A 20815-nucleotide genomic window follows, 5' to 3' on the forward strand; every position below is an offset into this window, starting at 1 on the left:
ACTGATTAGGTGTTGTTGTTGGGGGACGTAATGCCAAGAGAAAAGACACTAAGATGACTTTATGGTGGGGTCATTCAACGAAAAGAGAAAATACAAATAAGACAAGAAAAAGGTTTTGAAGGAAAAATAATGAATTCAGCTTTGAATGACATGCTGAGTTCACTTTGGTGGGAAAATCCTGCAGGTAGTTGGAATAGTAGGTCTGAACTTCAGGAGAGACCATGGCTGGAGGCTGGATGGTCAGGAGTGACCATGTACAAGTGGATGAGATCTCCCAAGGAGAGAGTATAGAGGAAGGGGAGATATGGTCCAGGGGAAGCCAAGAGAGGAAGGAATCTCTAGAAGTAGCCCCTCCTGGGTGATGTGTAGGGAATTCAACTGGGGCACATGATCTGTCTAGATTTTATGATGGATTTCAGTACAGTTGATTCTTGCAGTTCTCACTTATTCCTTTTCCTTTTAGGTTGTTTTACCACCTCACCTAGAGAAGATCCGAGACAGGCTGGCTGAAAACATCCACGAGCTTTGGGGAATGAATAAAATAGAGCTTGGCTGGACTTTTGGCAAGGTATGTGTTTGAGTGGCCGGGCCAGGATGGAGGGTTGGGTTGCCTTGTTACCTGGAAGCGTTCTTCAAAGACTCAAATGAGAAACAAACCTCACAAGCCCAAACCCACTGGTTCTTACTGACTCCCATCCAGCTCTCACTGAGTACAGCAGCCTTGCTTGGGAGTTTGTTGAACTGCAGTCAGGAGTGCTGGGGAGACCCGCACTGCACAGACAGACCCAGGAGCCTGTCTCCTTCTTACTCCCAGACGCTGGTCTTTTTCTTCAGGGAATATCGAATGTGGTCAACCCTTAGCTCCTCCTTCAGAGCCTCGCATCTCCCTTTCTCTTCAGAAAAAGCTGTTCTCTCTGCATGGCTAGTGAAAAGAGGCTGATTCGTTGTTGTGAATCAGAATTTGTTTAGTGTGGTTTTCAGATGCATCACTAAGATTAATGGACACGCGGAGGAGGTTAGGGAATCTCTTTCACTAGAAAACATTTTCCAAAGAGGATGTAAATTGGCTTTGTTCTGTGACTTGTATAGGGTCATGTCTGAGGGCAGAAGGATCTGTGATTCTGAAGCTCCCTACGACCCTGACACTCTCAGATCAGGCACATTCCGGCTTAGTTAGTGAAAGTGCCCCTGCACTCTAGCACTTATATGTTGATATAGCTCCCATAAATATCCTCCTTATATACGACCACCTCTTTGCTGTATGCTCTTTTAACACCACAAACCTCTCCTTTGAGAACGAATTACAATTGCAGTTGTAAATTTATTTCTATGATGATTGTATTACTGCTCCATCAGACTGTATCCTTCATGGGGCTGGGGCTACCCCAGCTCACCACTGAACTCCTAAGGTCTAGCTCACTGCCCACCACATAGTAGACATTCGACAAATGTTTGTGGAATGAATTAGTTAATGTCTGGATCTACACCGTCCAATACAGTAGCTATGGGCCACGTGTGGCTACTGAGCATTTAAAATGTGACTAGTCTGAGTTGAGATGTGCTATAAGCGTAAAATACACATTGGATTTTTCAGGACTTTCTATGAAAAACTAATATAAAGTAGCTCAGAAATAATTTCTTATATTAATTACTTGTTAAAATGGTAAGGTTCCAGGTGTATTGGGTTAAGTAAAATACATTATTAAAATTCATTTCACCTGGTTTTTTCGTTTGTTTGTTTGTTGTTTTTTGTTTTCTTGCTTTTCTCATATGGCTACTAGGAAGTTTGAAATCACAAATGTGGTTCACATTGGTGGCTGACTTTGTGCTTCTATTGGACAGTGCTGGCCCAGATTCTGTAGTCCTTTATGTTCTGAAGAATGCTACCCTGCAGTGGCACTATGGTTCCATGAGTTTTGGACAGGCAGGAGCATGGCTACCACGCATAAAATGGCTTCTCTAGGAAAGTATGTTCTGAGTGCAGACACTTGACTAGAAGCAGTCCACAGAACACAAGCCACTGGCAGCCTGGGGACGGCGTGTATCATTTATTAGAGAGAAGATTGTCTATTTGCCTATCAGCAAATAACTGTCTTTGTCTTGCCTGATATGAATTACCTGGACCATGTTTCAAAAGCGTGTCTTTTCTGTTTCCCAAGGCAGTGCCAGTTGTCAAAACTTAAATTATATTCTTTCTTATGTTGTCACCTAGATACGGGATGACAACAAAAGACAACACCCCTGCCTTGTTGAGTTTTCAAAGCTACCTGAAACTGAGAAGAATTATAACCTACAAATGTCAACTGAAACCTTAAAGTGAGTGTTTAATTGAATTGAATTTGGATTGAACAGTGAGTGGATGACTTAATGCCTTATAACTAAACTACAAACCTGTTGTCTCTCGAAAACATCATGCATTCTGACAGATTAGCCAGGATGGGGATTATTCATGCCATGAGAGGATTCAGCATAGTGAATAACACATCTACTATTGTTTTTTAGCGTATATAGTTCTTTAGAGACCATTTGCTATTTGCCAGGGACAGGGAAAAGGTAGGCAGAAAAAAAAGAAGAGAAACTTAGAATCAAAGGATCAAGTGCCTCTTTAGTTCATGTATAATTAAGGAAAGAAGATAAGATATATAGTAGGTTCTAGGTCATACTGAAATTGGACAACTTAACCTAAGTCTCCATTTTCTTATCTACAAAATGAGGATAGCAATAGTTCTTATCTCTATATACTTGTTGTAATGGTTCAACGAGATGATAAACATTTTTTTAAAAGATAAGGCATTTCTAAAAATGAATGGGAAAACATGGTTTAATTCACAAAAATTCAATTTAAAAGTAACTTTTAGCTTCTCTGTGATCCCACCTGTGGTTTAAACCCTGATTCAGATCTTCATTTTTTTAGCCCCATTTTATATCTCCCTTCTCGAATTCCCTTTGTGCTTGTTACCTGTGCTTCTCTGCATTGTATTTCTCTGTCTGATAGTTGGTGCAGAACTTTTTAACACCGTGGTCTTGCTGGTATAATGATGCTCTGTCAGGTTGCTTTGTCTCATAGGCTCCCTGTATGTGATGTCCTCCATCACACTGACCCTTCTTGAGGATGTGGCTTTGGAACCTCATGGTGTCCAGCACAGCTCAAGACACTTCGTACAGGGAGCACATGGGAAATACTTGCTGACCTCTGGGCTCTCTCAAAGGGGCTATTAGCTAATCTTTTGTTGCATTCTTGCTACCGTCTAAATCACGAGTTGGCAAACTAAGGTCCACAGGCCAATCTAACCAGCCACTTACTTTGGTAAAAAAGTTTATTGTAACAAAGCCAAGCTCATCACTTTGTGTATTTTCTATGGCTGTTTTCGCTCTGTAATGGCAGAGATGAGTAGTTGTAGCAGAGACATAAGGACCACAAAGCCTGAAACGTTTCCTCTCTCGCCCTTTACAGAAAAAGTTCGGTAACCTCTGGTCTAAGTGAATGAATATTGTCTGTTTTTATCACTTCAGACACAGGTTAGGGTTCTCACTGTCCTTCACCTTGCAGTTGACCCTTGTTTCCTCTCTCCGTTACGTCACAGAACCCTCCTGGCCCTGGGGTGCCACATCGCTCACGTTAACCCAGCTGCTGAGGAGGATCTCAGGAAGGTCAAGTTGCCCAAAAAGTAGGTGATCATTTAATGGTCAGAGACTTTAATGCTTCAGTCTGAATTTTTAAACTGGGAGGACAGGAGGCCCACACACAGAGGCGGGTGATGGCCCCAGATACTTCTAGCACCAGCTCAGGATGTCTCCACCAGGTACCTAGACTGCCCCGAAACCCCCAGACGGAAGCCGGCTGAAGTAGAGTATTTTCAGTGCTTCTGCCTGGACCTATACTACTATCTACTATGGTTAGTTTTGAGCCAGATGTGGCACTCAGATGGATACGCTGTGTTGGTCTATAAGAATAGCAGTTGGCACGGGAGCTTGAAGTTCGTCGGTAGCCACAGCAAAGATTCAGTCCTCTGTCACTGGGCCAAACTTGCAAGTCCCTTGTGGAAATGTGTGTCACTGCCAAGACTTAATTTGGCCCCTAAATCTGCATGTGTCCTCTCCCTCTCGTCCGTGCATTCACCGAGCCATGTGTTCTCACACATTCAGATGCGAGCCCACGGGCGCATCCCCTGGCTCACTTGCTTACCCGCACATGTGCCAGCCTCGGGTGCGCACGCATTCACACCCAGGTGTCGTAATGACTTATGAGCCAAGGCAGTGCCAGCTCTTAATCAAATGCTTATCTTCCCCTTCCTCCCTGTGAAACTCCCAAGCTGCCAAGCTCCACTCTCAGAGGCAGCTCCTGGTGCCAAGAGCAGCTCATCTGAGAGGCAGCAGTTGAGAGGTGGCTGGGGGCGGTGCTCAGCAAACAACACATGTTGACTCTGCCCAAAGTCAGGCATCCCTAGAAGGTGGATGAGGGGCAATATCATGCCTACAGTCGACCTTGTATCTCGCGCTGCTCACAGGTTCTTGGGTCGAGTAGCACTGGTCTGCAGGTCGTCACATTTGGGCTCTGGCCCTGATCTGGGCAGTCTGTGGCCTTGGCGCCCTGGATGCCTCTGGACTCACATTCCCACATGACTCTGGTCAGTTACTCTCCTGTGAGTCACTCCACACAGGGCCCTGCTCCTCTCCACTCACACGATGCGTCTACCTGGACTCACACTGAGCTTTTCCCGTCTTCACGTTATCTATCAAATTATCTGTCGAATTACAGACATTTGTGACTCCTGGACTGGACAGCAAACCATGAAGATCACTCAAGCTCACAAATCTCTAATGTTATGATTTTTTAAACTTCTCAAAACGAAGGTTTAGTTTTCCAAGACTGAGTGATCATTCTTTGCTGTTTTGTAAGAAACCGTTTGGCTCAAGGTCCTGTCCATGCCAATGTGGTCATAAGCTTTTGTGCTTTTGAAGCGAGACCAAGGAGCTTCGGGTGATGTTACATTACACTGAATGTACCCATGGTTTGTAGGGCAGAGTAGTTTTCTTAGGAATAAGGGTGGATTTGCACAGACCATCCACTTTCTCCAACAGTCGCCTTAAGCTGTGACATGCATTGGCAAAAAGGATGGTGGATGAGGGTCTTCTTCTAAAGACTTGAGATAGAGCTGAGCTGTCCATTCTGCCAAAGATAGAATCTGTGACTGTAGCCTTATTTTCCTAGTGTCCTGACCCTGTGCTATTGGTCTAAAATCTGGAATGGGGGAGCCGTACAGTTCTTTTCAAAATATATATTTTCCATTTACTTGTAGCTACATGATGTCCAATGGCTATAAGCCAGCCCCTTTGGATTTGTCTGATGTGAAGCTGTTACCTCCTCAAGAAATGTTAGTGGATAAGCTTGCAGAAAATGCACACAATGTTTGGGCAAAAGACAGAATAAGACAAGGATGGACCTATGGCATTCAACAGGTGAGAAGTGCTGGGTCAGGCCTGCTGGAGAAGCCAGGAGGTGTGATCATGCATTAAAATGCCATTTTGCTTTGGTGGGTATTAGACTGGAAAGTGGAGGTTGCCCTTGCACTCTGTTCCTCATGCCTCAGCACGTTCATTATTTATAGAATCATGGGGCTGGATGGAATTTGTAATGGTCACATTGATATTAACTCCAGGCATAATTCCAGTTTTTCAGCAATGGATAGACTTACCTTTCCTTTGTTGGTCTGGTTCACTTGTGATATGTTGCCCTGTGTATATGGCCACTGGCCGCATCTTCTCTCATTCCCCGTCTTGTTGCTTGCCTCACGGAGTGCTGAGCTTTCGTGCACTCTCCGAGGCCAAGGTAAGACTCGCATAAATCAACGTCGCAGCTCAGCAGTATTTCTGGGATGGTCCCAAGTATCTACCACTGAAGGGGAAGCTAGCCCAGGAGAGAGACAGACTAGCCCACCAAGAAGCCTGTGCCCCCTGACTTCAGTCCACAGGGCCAAGATTCTTGGGCAGGGTTCTTAGTTTATCCAGAGGCAGCCTGAGAGCCCAGCAAGGAATTAAGTGGAGCTTAGAACCAGGGTTCGGCCCAAACCATCTGGTACACCTGTCACTCTGAAATGCCCCCCTCATCTCAGTAAGTACCGGGCTCAGTATCAGGGAAGTTCAAGGATAGCTGTGTGCACACATGTTCATTCATTCCTGAGCCTCCAAACCCGCACGCGTCTGGAACCAAGAAGACCACAACTGTGGAAACTGTGGCAGGGAAGGGAGTTGGGGGTTCAAAACAGCATGTTAGGTTATGATGACTTGTCACTGCTGTTGTCATTATTGTCTTCTTAGACCCCATTAAGGAACCGAGGAGGACTGTAATACAAATATGTGCCTACTACAATGAAATGGCCCCACTGTGGCTCTGCCACCTTTTCAGATGTTTCTCTGTGAGCAGAGATGTCTATTAAGAACTGTTGGGACTTCCCTGGTGGCTCAGTAGTTAAGAATCCGCCTGCCAATGCAGGCGAAACAGGTTCGAGCCCTGGTCTGGGAAGATCCCACATGCCGCAGAGCAACTAAGCCCGTGTGCCACAACTACCAAGCCTGCGCTCTAGAGCCTGCAAGCCACAGCTACTGAGCCCGCGTGCCACAACTACTGAAGCCCGCATGCCTAGAGCCCGTGCTCCACAACAAGAGAAGCCACCGCAATGAGAAGCCCACGCACCACAACGAAGAGTAGCCCCCGCTCACCGCAACTAGAGAAAGCCTGCGCACAGCAACAAAGACCCAATGCAGCCAAAAATAAATAAATTTTAAAAATAAATTTAAAAAAAGAATCTGTTGTGAGGAGGCCATAACTGTTTGAATCATGGCATGCTCTTTCATAAGGGAATAGTTATGCAAACCCCCATCTGCCTTGCCTTGGGAATGGAGGTTTCTAACCAATTTCATGACACTTCATTTTATTCACAGGCTGGCATTATTGAAATGGGTTTTTTACTGCTAGTTTTGAATGTTAGTACAAATTTTCCATTTATACTCATTTAATCTTGAAGCAGCAAATATGTACATTGGTAAATATCAAGGCACTGGGAGAAGAGCTAGCAGACTCACCCGAGGAAACCAGGACTGTTGCTGGTTTCAGTGAGTGGGACAAGCTCTTTGTAAAGATGATAATGCATTTTCTCAGCATCTCTTTTCTCTGGCTTCATGTAGGATTTAAAGAACAAAAGAAATCCCCGTCTGGTGCCGTATGCATTATTGGATGAGCGTACCAAGAAGTCAAATAGGGATAGCCTTCGTGAAGCTGTTCGGACTTTTGTTGGCTATGGCTATAACATTGAGCCATCAGACCAAGAACTAGGTAATCAGCGGAGATTTTCCCCTCTGACCCCAGTTTACTAAACAGGTCTTCTTCTGGCGGAATGCTAACTTTCAACAGGTCTGACTTGCACTATTAGAAATGCTGGTGGTGCTAAAGAGTGCTAAACTCAATGGTGTATTTTAGAAGTGGGGGGAGGGAGGAGGGGCCATGTTGATAATAAAGCAGTGTCGCATTGACAGATGTTTCTGTAACGAGCACGTCTATGACATAATCCCACAGGGAGTAAGTTATCCTCCAGCATAGCTGAGCTTTTCAGGATATTTGGTCACAAAACCAAGTTACCTTTATTTCTCTTGTTTTCCAAACATGTGAATAGCAGCTTACTTTGGGGCCAGGTAGTGTCATCTCTAAATTGAATTCTAGCACTGATTAAAATCACCAGCTTATGGTTATTTAACATGTCACTGCCATCTCATACCCCAGGGGATACCATAGGCTAGTGGACAGTAAAACCTGGTTAAGGGGATGGATTTGGAGGAAGAAAGACCTGGGTTCAAATCTTTGCTCTCCTTGGTTTATGGGGGTCTAAGACCTTGAACAGGTGAAGCTCTCTGAGCCTCAATTTCTTCTTCGGTAAGAGGAAGACAGTAATACTGAATTTGTAGGATTATTGTGAGGAAAAACCGAGATTTAGTTTCTACGGCAAAGCAATCACTCACTGAATGGTGGCTTGTATTGTTATTATGATATGATGATGATAGAGATGATGAAATTATGAACAGAGTGCTGTGTTGGCTAGTAGGAGATCTGTCATCAGCCTTTGTTGTTGAAAGTCTTTTGAGGCATGCTCCCTAAATATTAAACCTATGTTCTCTCTCTCCCTCCTGCACCCTCTACTCCCTTTTCTTCTCGATAGCCGACCCAGCTGTGGAGAAAGTCAGCATAGACAAGATCCGCTTTTTCCGGGTAGAGCGCTCTTATGCAGTGAGATCTGGAAAGTGGTATTTTGAGTTTGAGGTAGTGACCGGAGGAGACATGCGTGTCGGCTGGGCCAGGCCAGGCTGTCGGCCTGACGTTGAGCTGGGGGCCGATGACCAAGCCTTTGTGTTTGAAGGCAGCAGGGTGAGTCTGGCTGGTGTGTCCGCATGTCCTCAGTCCGGGTTTTTCTGCTTCAAATATTTCCCCAGAAGTGAAAAGTGCTGAGTATCTGGATCTCTGGCTTCAAGAGGGAGGAGCCACCGCACTGGCTAATTGAGACCATAGAATGGTCAGCACTTAGTGTTTGTCCCTTCACTCTTTCCTCTGGAGAAGGGGAGGGCTGCACACTCTCGTCCTTTCCATAGTCACCTCCGTATCTGCCTTGCCTCTGAGCCCATGTTCCCCTCTGCAGGGGAGGCTCACAGAGCACAGTGCGGCCAGTATGAGGGAACATCTTACCACTTTGTCTTAGAGGGAGTTCGGCTTGTTTTCGTAGCTGACTAGGTATTGGGAGACTCAGGCCACCTTTTCTGATGAGCCTTGTATATCTTGGTTTCATTCATCTGTAGATAGACCACTTCTCCCTGTGAGTTGTCCTTGGTAGAAAGGGAAGTGCCTTGTAGAAACCAGGTACCACTGCCCATTAGGAGAAATTATTCATGGGGTCATTTCTCCAGAAGTACAGGGCCCTCTAGGCTAGGACCTCCATTTCTCTAAGCCCTCACTCTTGTTTTCTAGGGCCAGCGTTGGCATCAAGGGAGTGGGTATTTTGGACGGACCTGGCAGCCAGGAGATGTGGTTGGATGTATGATTAACCTGGATGATGCTTCAATGATCTTCACGCTGAATGGGGAGTTGCTGATCACCAACAAAGGCTCTGAGCTTGCCTTCGCTGACTATGAGATCGACAATGGTAAATCCACAAGCTTTCCCCCCTTCCACCTCTACGAGATGAAAGGAAATCTAGGGAGCAGGGTGAGACCTTCTACCTCCTCACTTAGGACACACTGACCTTTGCAGATTTGAAACCCTGGTGGTGACGATGAGATCTTATACTATCATTTTTGAAGGATCAAGACAAGTAATATTATGTGATAGTTGACGTGTGCAGTGTGAATCTGAATCTGAACTTGCCGAGAGGCTGACCAAGGGGCTCTCCTCTAATCCCCTGCCCTGTGCCTTGGCATGTTAAGGTACCTCACATTTCCCGGTATCACAAAGGAAATGCTAATTGCACGTGCACTGATATCCCTGGCAGGAGAGAAAAGTTGGTGAGTTAAAGAATTATCCTCATATTCTGAATTGAATTGTCAATCTGAATGTCTGTGTAATTGAACTTGATGCTTTGATGAGAATCACTGAAACACAGAAGTTTGACTTAGCTGTTCCCTTGACTGAAACAGAATTTATTTTGAAAGTCAAGCATGCTGTGAAACCCAAGCACACTTGCACTTGTTAATGGCCGTGAATAGACTGCAGTCAGGGCAGTGCTTCCGGCTACACAGAGGAGCGATGGGCGCTTCTTATTTCCCATCGACAGAGCTACATTCTGTACCGAGGCTGTTGGCACCAGGAGAAGGGAGTACTGGCCTGTGACTTAGCTGACTCGTTCCTCACAAACTGTGTGGCTCCCAGACAGGCTTGGCTTGACTTCTCTGGGCTTTGCCTCCTACATCTGTACCAGAAAACAGGATGATAGACTGCATAAGTGCCAACATCCTTCTCAGTTGTAAAATTCTATGGCAGTGACTTAATACCAGCTGTGGTCACACCCCTGTGCTTGGTGCTTTGCCACTGTCTGCTGCTTCAGTACAGACGAGAAGGAGGCAGGGAGGTCGAGAGGGAAAGAGGCTGCTCTGGGTCAGGAGGCCTGGTTTCCTGTCCTGCCTCTGCCCTTCCCACCTGTGACATCTCGGGTTGACTTTATTTAATGTCTTTTTACCTCGTTTCCCCCTCTGTAAATGATTAGGGTTCCTGGTAGCTTTAAATTTCTGAGGCTTTACAAAAAGAAACAGTCCTCCCTCCCCACCCTGAATGTTAAAAAAGATAAAACTGCACAGGCAAGAGCAGCAGAAATACATGAGTATGTTTTTTTGCGGTACGCGGGCCTCTCACTGTTGTGGCCTCTCTCCTGTTGCGGAGCACAGGCTCCGGACGCGCAGGCTCAGCGGCCATGGCTCACGGGCCCAGCCGCTCCGCGGCATGTGGGATCTTCCCGGACCGGGGCACGAACCCGTATCCCCTGCATCGGCAGGAGGACTCTATGAGTATGTACTTTTAATACATATAAAATATTATGTATTTACAATGTGTTTTAGCTTTACAAATCACTTTCACACTTTTTGCAGACATCTATTATCTGCAACATGCATATCCAACTGTACCTTAAAAGAGCTTTAAAGATTTTTCTAAGAGCCACATATTTGGGGTAATAGAAAAGTTGCAAGTCAGCGTATTTTCCTAGAAAGACAGGGTGACTGAAGCCAGATGGGGTCATATTTTAATGCCTTCTAAAAAGGTTTAAAATCAAAGTTTTGAAAAATACATTTTTGGAAACAACTGGGAAAGCTGTTGCCAGCAGAAAGAATGGTTTTTGCACTGGTTCGGAGGCAAAGAGGGGGAAATCATGTCGGTGGGCATGAGGGCAGTGGAGAAGAGTATCCTCTGGCACTGCTCTTTGGAAACAGATATTTACCAAGTACCCACCACAGGCAGTGCTCTCTTCATGAGGCTGGAGGAAATTGAAGAATTAGAAGATTCAGATTCATCCCCAAGGAGCGTAGCTCCCTAGAGCAGGAAGAGTCCAAAGACCAGAGACCTTGTTATGGCTCCCCTGAGTGTGGATTCGGGGAGGTTACTTGCCTATGAGACTTCGGCTCAACCTAAGGAGGAGACAAGATTCTTGTCTATGTGCAGAGTTCTAAGAATTCTGTAAAGTCTAAAGCCTTGCTACTCAAAGTGTGGTCCAGTTGTTATAAATGCAGACTCTCAGACCCCATGCCTGTCCTACTGATTCAGAAACTGCATTCAGACAAGACAGTCCGGTGGTCCCTACGCACTTTAAGGTATGAAGAGCAGTGGTCTAAAGTATACACAACTGTAAATAGTAGCCAAATTAAGGAGTTCATTTTCTAGTTGGAAAAATAAATCAGATGAAAATACGGAAAGGTAACTACCAATGCGAAGCGATGGGTTAAAAATGGCAAATGACCAGTGCAGGATGAAAATGCTATAAGAATGGGATTGGAACTGAAGGTTAAGTAAAAAATATGAGCTGTCTACCTCTGAGGAGAAGGGTCTTCTTCTAAGGGGATGTAAGTCGAGTAATAGTGTGGAATCAGGAAACGGCAGGAAAGAGTGATGATACATTTTGGAAGATTTGTGGATGGAATTTACAGAAGATGAAGGTGGAAAGAACAAGAAGGTGCAGATTATAGCCTCAAACATCAAGACTTGGTCTTTTTATTCAAAAAACTTTATTTATTGTCTAATCTGGGCCTAGCATCCTTGGACTCCACTCTCTATGACATGGGGAGCTGTCCTAGGGTTTGTGCAGAGGAATGTTGTAAAGAAGAGGGATGTTTTAGGAGAACTCTGTTTTTAGAGATCAGCTGTGCTGTAATGAAAGAGATGCCTCATAGACCTTTTGTGTACAGAGACATGATTTAACCTTCAGAATAACTGAGTCTATTATTAGCGCTCTGTTTTATAATAGAATTGTACTGTACTGTGTTAACACACTGTACCGTAGTATTGTATCACACTTTAATCACACAGAGACAAGGTAATTGGGAGGCTCTTTCAGTTCTCTGATGGCTCAGGAGTCAGAGGAAGGGCAGCTGAAAGGGAGTCTGCATGCTTTTCTTTGATGACAATAACCTGGAGGCCTAGAATCACCATATAGCATCTTTCTATTCTCTGCATAAAGTGGAAAGAGGCAGAAATTCTTGCCTTGAGCTGTTAGGAAAAGCATCTGTTGAAAATAAAACGTTTTGTGCATTATAGCCCCATATCAAGCAAAATCCCCTATATGTTTGTGTTCTGGTCACCAGCACCCCAGCCTTGATGCAGGCCATTTACCCCAGAGGGAGTTGTGCTGTGCGAAGTTTTTAGTCCTTTGGGGGAAGGAATGGGGGCAGGCACTACAATTCGTGGCTGGTTTTTTTCCTCTGGGTTATTTATAAGTTGTCATCTCCATCCTCTCCTGTATCATAGATGATCTACTCTTATCGGCCTCATTAGAATTTTCCTAATCATTGTTCCCTGGCCTGGACCATCACAGCTCACAGTGTTATCGCCAGAAGGCATCTGGAAGCTCAGAAGCTTCCACGATGAAACCTTTGCTATTAGTGTTCTCTTTTATCCCATTTAAAGGAAAGGAAGAGAAAGTTCTGCACATGGTCCCAGACCTCAGAACATGCTGTCTAGAAGAGGCTTCAGTGCTGGTGTCCTGTTCTGCCTGTACCAGGCACTCTCCTGGGGCACCTCCTGCCTCGCTCCAGCTTCAGTGTCTGCAGGGGCAGCCTCCCAGGCTCTTCCTGGCACTGGCCTGTCAGGGTTTAACAGATCCCCCAGCTCTGCTGGCAGCTCTTCCGTAGGCAGCAGATGAAACTTCCCCGCAGGCAGTGTCGCCACCATCTGCGCACAGACACACTGGTACCCAAGCTTCCCCTGTCATTCTCTCCCCGGATGGGTGCTATGGCAGGGGAACGTGGCCTCTTGTTTCCTGTGTTTTCTACAAGGCTTGTGACCATCTCAGTGCTGTCCCCAAACAGCATCTTTGTGAGGCTTAGAAAATTAAAATTAATGGGTAAAACATGAGCTGCTGGATTAAGACTCTCATTAACAGCCCAGGAATGGTCTGGGCAGTCATTTAACCACCTCTCCCCAAGATCTGAGTCTTTCCATTACTGGGAATGATTTGCTCTCATGTCTTTCTTCAGCTTGAAATGGACTAAAAATGGATCCATGGTTGGGATTGTGTAGATAATTGGTTTCTTTCCAAGCTCCTGAATTATAAAAAGATGACCTCCTGGCTGACTCTCCTCCTAATCACAAAGCCGTATGAGGCCTTGTGATTCAAAGTTTATCAGAACCTGGGGTCCTCTGCAGGATTTAAATGCGTGTGTTCTTGACATACCATTCCTAGAACAGGAATTCTATGCACATCTAGGTTCCAAGTAAGGCCGTTTGCGGATTTTCTCCTCAAACCTCTTCAATGATGTCAGCAGAATTACTTCTACTAGGCTGCATGTAGGGACGGAGTACTGCTTTTCCTCTTTATTTTTCCGTTTTCTTACTTCTCCAGCCTCATTTGAAGCTAGGGATTAATTGAGTTGTGTGCAAAGTGCAAATCCTTGTGTGTCCATGACATTGTTCACAGTAATGCCAGGTGGCCTTACCAAGTGGATCTGTCCATCCACATCAACTCCAGGGAGCCGTGTGGCCACTTGAAGAAGGCAGCCCCTCTCCTCCAAGGGACCTGGAGTGCGTTGTGATTGTAGGTCTCCAGCTGCCTGATCTAGAGGCAAACTAATCAACTACACGACACTTAGGAAAATCATCTGAAAAGTGAAGGAAGAGTTCATCATAAAGCCAGTCACTGGAGATAAGAATTAGAAAGCAGTCATCTGGGCCTCAGCCCCCATTGCTTGCTCTGGACTGCTCTCGGGCAGCCTTGTTCACATGCTGGCTCCACATACTTACCAAGAGACAGAACTTGAGCAAGTAAGTTATCAACTTGCTAGGTCTTGGTTTCCTCATCTGTAAAATGGACACAATAATGAGCTAAATGTGTAGAGTGCTGAGCCCAGGGCCTGACACCTAGAAAGTACTTGATAAATATTAGCTGGTAGGGTTTATCATCATTGTTCCCCCTTATCTGTCTATCAAGCAGAGTTATCAAGTTACCTGAAGTTGTAACTCCTCAAGTAAAGAAGTTGTAGAAATGGAGCAGAGTCTCTCCACCAGGTGGAGGAAGCTGATTAAATATATCCAGTTTTCAAGTATTCTTCCCCAGGAGAAAGTGCTGGTGCCTCATGAAGATGTAGCTTTGCTCTCGGTCCTTTCTGGAGTTTCTCTTTTCTGGCTCAAGCCTGGGATTTAGCTTCTCGTCTGCTGCTGTACAGAGCTGTCACCTCTGTGCCCACTTAGTCCCGAGGAGGTCCCTGACACTCCCTCCTGTTGCTTGGACATCCCCGACTTTTGTTTTCAGAGTCTGTTTTCAGTCAGTGTTCAGCTCTCCCCCCATAGAGATGGCTTCTGCCTCAGAGGGACAGCGCTCTGCTCTGTAATGCATACAGCCCTCTGCCCTAGGACATAACTGCTGTTTAAATTCATCCCCTGTAACCTTCACCCCCTCTCTTGCACACTGACTGTCAGCTGCTCTGTGAGTCAGAGGGTGTGGGATCTTTTCCCATTTTGTCACTTGCCCTTCTTACAACCTTGGTCAAGTCTGTTAGCTCCTCAAACCTTCAGATTTATCTTCAGCAAAGTACTGTCCCCTCTGCTGATGGCTTAGGAACAATGAGGAGCCCAAGTTCCTTAGAAAAAAGACCTCATGCAGATGCGACCTTTCTTCCTTTCTGCATGCATCTTGCATTGTCAGGGGGTCTATAACTAGGAAGTCATTGATATGATCTGGGTTATTCAGAAGTCCTCATTGTTTTTGAATCTGCTGCTTACTTATCCCATCATTCAAGTTATTGGAGAAGAAAGGGGAAGAGAGACTTTCCTTTTTTTATTGATTTTATTGAAGTATAATTGATTTACAATGTTGTGTTAATTTCTGCTGTACAGCAAAGTGATATATACATTCTTTTTCATGTTCTTTTCCATTATGCTTTATCACAGGATATCAAATATAGTTCCCTGAATGTTTATCCATTCTATATATAATGGTTTGCATCTACTGATCCCAAACACCCAAATAGCCCTCCCGCACCCCTAACCCCTTGGAAGCAACAAGTCTGTTTTCTATGTCTGTGAGTCTGTTTCTGTTTCCTAAATAAGTTCATTTATGTCATATTTTAGATTCCACATATAAGTGATATCATATGGTATTTGTCTTTCTCTGTCTGACTTCACTCCCTATTATAATCTCTAGGTCCATCCGTTTTGCTGCAAATGGCATTATTTCATTCTTTTTTATGGCTGAGTAATATTCCATTGTATATATGTATCACATCTTCTTTATCCATTCATCCGTCGATGGACATTTAGGTTGTTTCCGTGTGTTGGCTACTGTAAATAGTGCTGCTTTGAACATTGGGGTGCATGTATCCTTTTGAATTATGGTTTTCTCTGGATATATGCCCAGGCATGGAATTGCTGGATCATACAGTAGCTCTATTTTTAGTTTTTTGAGGAGCCTCCATACTGTTCTCCACAGTGGCTGCACCAACTTACATCCCCACCAGCAGTGTAAGAGGGTTGCCTTTTCTCCACATCCAAGAGAGACTTTCTTAAGGTGTCCTATCTCTGCTCACATCACGGATGGAACGCTTCAAAATCACGTCTCCAACATAAAACTACTGTAGTGGTACTTTTCCAGGTTGAAAACCAAAGTACTCTCTGGCAGGTGCACGTGTCTTACCACACAGCATTCACTCTTGTGCGTTCCATTTGTCATCCCCACTTCTGTAAGCTGCTGGTGATCAAGATGGTTTCTTTTCCTTCCTTCACATCTTCTCATAGCATAGAGCAGAGCCCGCTGGCCCAGTAGGGACCCAAAAGTTTTGCCAACAATCAGTCCTTATTCCATACTGGAATCAGATCTCCAAAGATTCCTCATTTATAAAAATCTCTGTCTCTAGAAGGGATAGTTTCATCTATCCCAGTCTCGAATGCCATGCCAGAAACATAGCAATGCTCAGGACGGTGCGTGAATCTGTGCTTGTCTGATGGACCAGACCGTCTGCCTTACCGAGTGGTGGGATCACCAGTCCCCGATGGTCCTGGGAGGAGGCACTTTGTACAGATGTCACCGTCATTGCTAGGAATTCACTGGAGCTCTCTTACTCAGAAATAGTATTAAATAGTGTCCTAAATGAGTTCATAGTTTCTGAAAGCAGCCAGCTCAGTTTGGGAGGGATTTATCTTTCACTTATGAGACTTATTTACGTAGAAACTTTGTGGCTTAGATAATAGTATATAAGCACTGGTTTTAGGACGAGTGCATTTTGCCTTTGGTCTCTATGAGCGACTTACTGTTGAACATAAATTCTCTCAAAATAGACCTTTAAACGTCCCCTTAAATAAGCACCGCCATCCTAGGAGTGACACGGTTTTCCTTGTAGGGACTCCAAGCCCTGCTTTAGCCACCAGCCTCCGAGCCCTTCCTCCTTTTCTGAGCTCTCCTGGCAGCCTCAGCTGCCCTCTGGCTGCCTGCCGCACATCTTCCCAGATCTGGGATAATTAGTGCTTTCCCAGTTCTGCTGATTTGTTGGTCCACAATTACGATTCATAAATAGCCTACAAACAAGAACGCCAAATAATCTGAACTTCTGCCTTGGGTCTGTTCTGCCTGGCAGTGTTATAATATGATGAGGATACAGAAGAGAGCTTGGAGAGGCAGTCACTGTAAGAGTGAACAGAGTTTTCTGTGTCTCCTGCTTGAAAATCTCACTTTCCTGCTTAGGAGGGGGCTACAGCAGAAGGCTGGGAGGATGGGGTTTGTAAACTGTATTTTGTAAACAAGCAGAATCATTGTGTTAGCATCCAAAACTTCTTAGGAACATACTCTCAAAATGACACTAGCCATTAGACCTCTCATTTCACTGGAGAAGATGCTGAGACCTAGAAAAGTCGGGTGGTTTACACCAAGTCATTCTTTAGGCATTGTTTTGTTTGGGGGCAGTATTTAAAATTATCTAAGGGGCTAAGATATGGAAGCAAGCTAGGTGCCCATCAACAGATGGATGGATAAAGATGATGTGGTGTGTGTCTATACACACACACACACACAATGGAATGTTATTTAGCCATAAAAAAGAATGAAAATCTGCCATTTGCAACACCATGGGTGGATCCAGAGAGTATTATGCTTAGTGGAATAAGTCAGACAGAGAAAGACAAATACTCTGTGTTATCACTTATATGTGAAATCTAAAAAATAAAACAATTGAAGGAATATAACAAAACAGAAACAGACTCACAGATATTGAGAACAAACTGGTGATAACCAATAGGGAGAAGGAAGTGGGGAGGGTCAAGTTAGGGGTATGGGATTAAGAGACACAAACTAGTGCTTCCCTGGTGGCGCAGTGGTTGAGAGTCCGCCTGCCGATGCAGGGGACACGGGTTCGTGCCCCGGTCCGGGAAGATCCCACATGCCGCGGAGCGGCTGGGCCCGTGAGCCATGGCCACTGAGCCTGTACATCCGGAGCCTGTGCTCCGCAACGGGAGAGGCCACAACAGTGAGAGGCCCGCATACCGCAAAAAAAAAAAAAGAGACACAAACTACTATGTATCAAAGAGATAAGCAACGAGGATATATTATTGTACAGCACAGGGAAATAGAGCCATTGTTTTGCAATAACCTTAAATAGAGTACAGTCAATTAAAATATTGAATCACTATGTTGTACACCTGAAACTAATATATTGGAAATCAACTGTACCTCAAAAAATATATATATATATATATCCAGAGGTAAATAAAATAAAATAAAATTACCCAGGGCCTAACAATTTTAGCTAAGGCATGGATAAAGAATTTCACTTTTTCTCTTACTGGTTTTACTTTTCCAGCTGATATTTATTTATGTCTTAAGAAGAATTTTACCTAGATGATTTTCTTTTCAGCAAATCATTTTGAACCAGACTCACTTTTCTTTCCCATATACCAAGGGCAGCCGTAAACTCCATGTGACTTCCTGTTGTTGAGTTTATGTGCCAGGAAGAAAGAAAAGGACGCCGTCCGTCTTTCCGTCTTTCCTGCTGAGACTTTCCTGCTGGGAGGAAGCAAAGGTTCCGCTTCCTCCCAGCTTCCCAGGACAGTCCTGCGGGCTGACCAGGCTCTCTCACCATTCTGCAGGCTTTGTGCCCATATGCTCTCTGGGCCTGTCTCAGATCGGCCGCATGAATCTCGGGATGGACGCCAGCACCTTCAAGTTTTATACCATGTGCGGCCTCCAAGAGGGCTTTGAGCCTTTTGCTGTCAACATGAACCGCGACGTGGCCATGTGGTTCAGCAAGCGCCTCCCAACATTTGTCAACGTGCCCAAGGATCATCCACAGATAGAGGTAATGCTGCACGTTGCGGGGACCCTGGCAGGCCGGGGGGACCAAGGCCCTGAACTCCCGCTGATGGCTTCTGTCCCCAGGTGGTGCTTGCCTAAATCCACACCCTGGCTGCCCCTACCCCGGTCACCTCGCTGGCCCTCACAGCTGTCGTTGCAGGTACCTTAGTTGGGGCAGCTGAGTGGCATCTTACAAGTGGTAAACACCTTGCAGATCCATCCCCAAACCTTTGGGCCACAATGTTTGCTCCAGACATTCCTATACCGGTATTATAGCAATACAGTATCCAGAGACCTTAAAAGTTGTTTTCCTAAAAAAGTTCAGTACCTGCGCTGAGGATCATGTGTTCCAAACATGGTTCTCCTCTGCTCATAACTTGATGTCTTTTAGGCTTTGTTCAATTCCTGCAGAACCGTCTCCAGGTTTTTAAGTGGAGGTGTAGTAGTTGATTGTGATACTCCCACCTTGTCGGGGGAGCAGAGAGGCAGAGAAGCCAAATATTGTAAGGAGACTGATTCGGATTCTGGTTCTACATCTGCTTGTCTCTGTATCGCCCAGCCCCACCATGGTTTTCTCATGGCGTAGGGGTGGGACGGGGGCTGATGGGATGTCAGACAAGTCAGCTCCACCGAAGCGTTAGATTCAATGGCTTGATTCCCCCAGACTGTAAGTCCCCTTCACTCCCCGCCCAGTTTGAATTCAGCAAAGTATCAATTCTTCATCCTCCGCTTTTCCCCACGGTCTTAAATAGCAGAGACTTTAATTTCTCTGATTCCTACCTGGCCATTACTTTAGAAATCTTTTTGGAGGTCATGAACCCCTTTGACAAGCTGATAGAATCTAGAGACCCTCCACTTAGCGAAATATACAAACCACACAAAAATATGTAAGCGTACTCATGGACCGCAGGATAGGAACTATTGTCTAGAATGCAGGGAGAAATGCTCAGATCGTAACAAAATTATTATTGTAAGTCTGTTTACTTCCTCTGCTCTTCCCTCCCACCCCCCCTCACCCCTCCACACACACACACACACACACACACACACTTCAAAAATCCAGTTTTGATCTCTCATCCTCCAGTGCATCCCCTGCAGTGCTTGTGCCCTGGAGCTGGGAATTTCCTCAGTATGTAGAGGAGTCTCCAGGAGCTTCTGCGCTCAGGCTGTAACTGTGGTAAAGGTGGGAAAGGCGCTGGGTGGGAGACAGTGCCCCCCAAGGAAACTCTGATGTCTGTTCTTGAGCTTTGGGCTTTCTGGTGCCTTCTCCCTTAGATGTTCTCATGCCCACTGACAGGGGAAACCTCTGGAAAGATTTTCTCCTTTAGCCACTTGTCACCTTCCTAAAAGGTCAGCATCAGCAAATCCAACACTGCCTTACCCACTGCCTGGCATCCTTGACCTTGCAGAAAGCCCAGTGAGCATTTGTAGATCCCTAATTTAGATCCCTCATTTCCCCAGCCAGAGGCAGACCTGTGTGATATTTTATAGGGCACGGTCCACGTAAGGATGAGTGTAATGGTTTGTTAGCACTCAGGACACCCTCTGTAGTTCCCATAAAGCCTTGACGTAAGTAGTCAGTGAGGGGAGGAGGGGTGGGTCAGAGTCAGGCTGTGTCAGGTGAGGACCATGGCATTTCCAGGTGGTGAGGATCGATGGCACCATGGACAGCCCTCCGTGCCTCAAGGTGATCCACAAGACGTTCGGCACGCAGAACGGCAATGCCACCATGATCTACTGCCGCCTCAGCGTGCCGGTGGAGTGCCACTCCTCCTTCAGTCACAGCCCATGTCCGGACGGTGACGCTTTCCAGAAAAGGTGAGGGAGGAGCCTCCAGCTCTCAGAGGTGCTCAGCCTGTCTGTTGCGAAGTCGGCTTTCTGTCTGTTTCCTTCTCACTCTACCTCGGCACAACTCACAGGACTCCCCTGGGAGTAGGGTTCCCTCTGCTTTCAGTCAGGAAGAAATGAGGACGGGTGTGCAGACAAGTGCATACCCGTGCACGTGTGTGTGTGTGCAGTGTGTAATTAGGGGACCGATCAAGCTTAACTGGGTCACATCCAGTGAACAAGTTTCTGTTCTTCCCAAGCTGTCTGAGTCCCTAGCCTCCTTGCAACCTATAATTTGTATGTTTTTGGAGTAAAAAGAATGTAAGTGCATGAGAGGGTGCAATTGTGGTTGCCTTTGTGTGAAATTAGAAGCTTCTGTAGGCAAATACTGCCTTCTTTGCATAACTATGGCCAGTGTCCAACCCAGCAGCTGTGTGACTCCTGAGTAATGTGACTTCCTGCTTCCTGATAGGGAA

General features: G+C 45.5%; 1 protein-coding gene across 1 annotated transcript in view; it reads left to right on the top strand.

Moving 5' to 3' along the window:
* The window catches only part of RYR3 (ryanodine receptor 3), a 381491-nt gene that overhangs the window by 164086 nt on the left and 196590 nt on the right, over positions 1 to 20815 (top strand). Inside the window, exons 21-29 of the mRNA XM_024732458.1 lie at positions 464 to 568; positions 2213 to 2316; positions 3585 to 3668; positions 5301 to 5460; positions 7186 to 7333; positions 8211 to 8416; positions 9011 to 9185; positions 18308 to 18516; positions 20155 to 20330. Coding sequence (XP_024588226.1) covers positions 464 to 568; positions 2213 to 2316; positions 3585 to 3668; positions 5301 to 5460; positions 7186 to 7333; positions 8211 to 8416; positions 9011 to 9185; positions 18308 to 18516; positions 20155 to 20330 — 1367 coding nt within the window. The remainder of the gene's footprint in view (positions 1 to 463; positions 569 to 2212; positions 2317 to 3584; positions 3669 to 5300; positions 5461 to 7185; positions 7334 to 8210; positions 8417 to 9010; positions 9186 to 18307; positions 18517 to 20154; positions 20331 to 20815) is intronic.

Source organism: Neophocaena asiaeorientalis, unplaced genomic scaffold, assembly GCF_003031525.2.
Source record: "Neophocaena asiaeorientalis asiaeorientalis breed wild unplaced genomic scaffold, Neophocaena_asiaeorientalis_V1.1 scaffold119, whole genome shotgun sequence".
Lineage (NCBI taxonomy): Eukaryota > Metazoa > Chordata > Mammalia > Artiodactyla > Phocoenidae > Neophocaena > Neophocaena asiaeorientalis.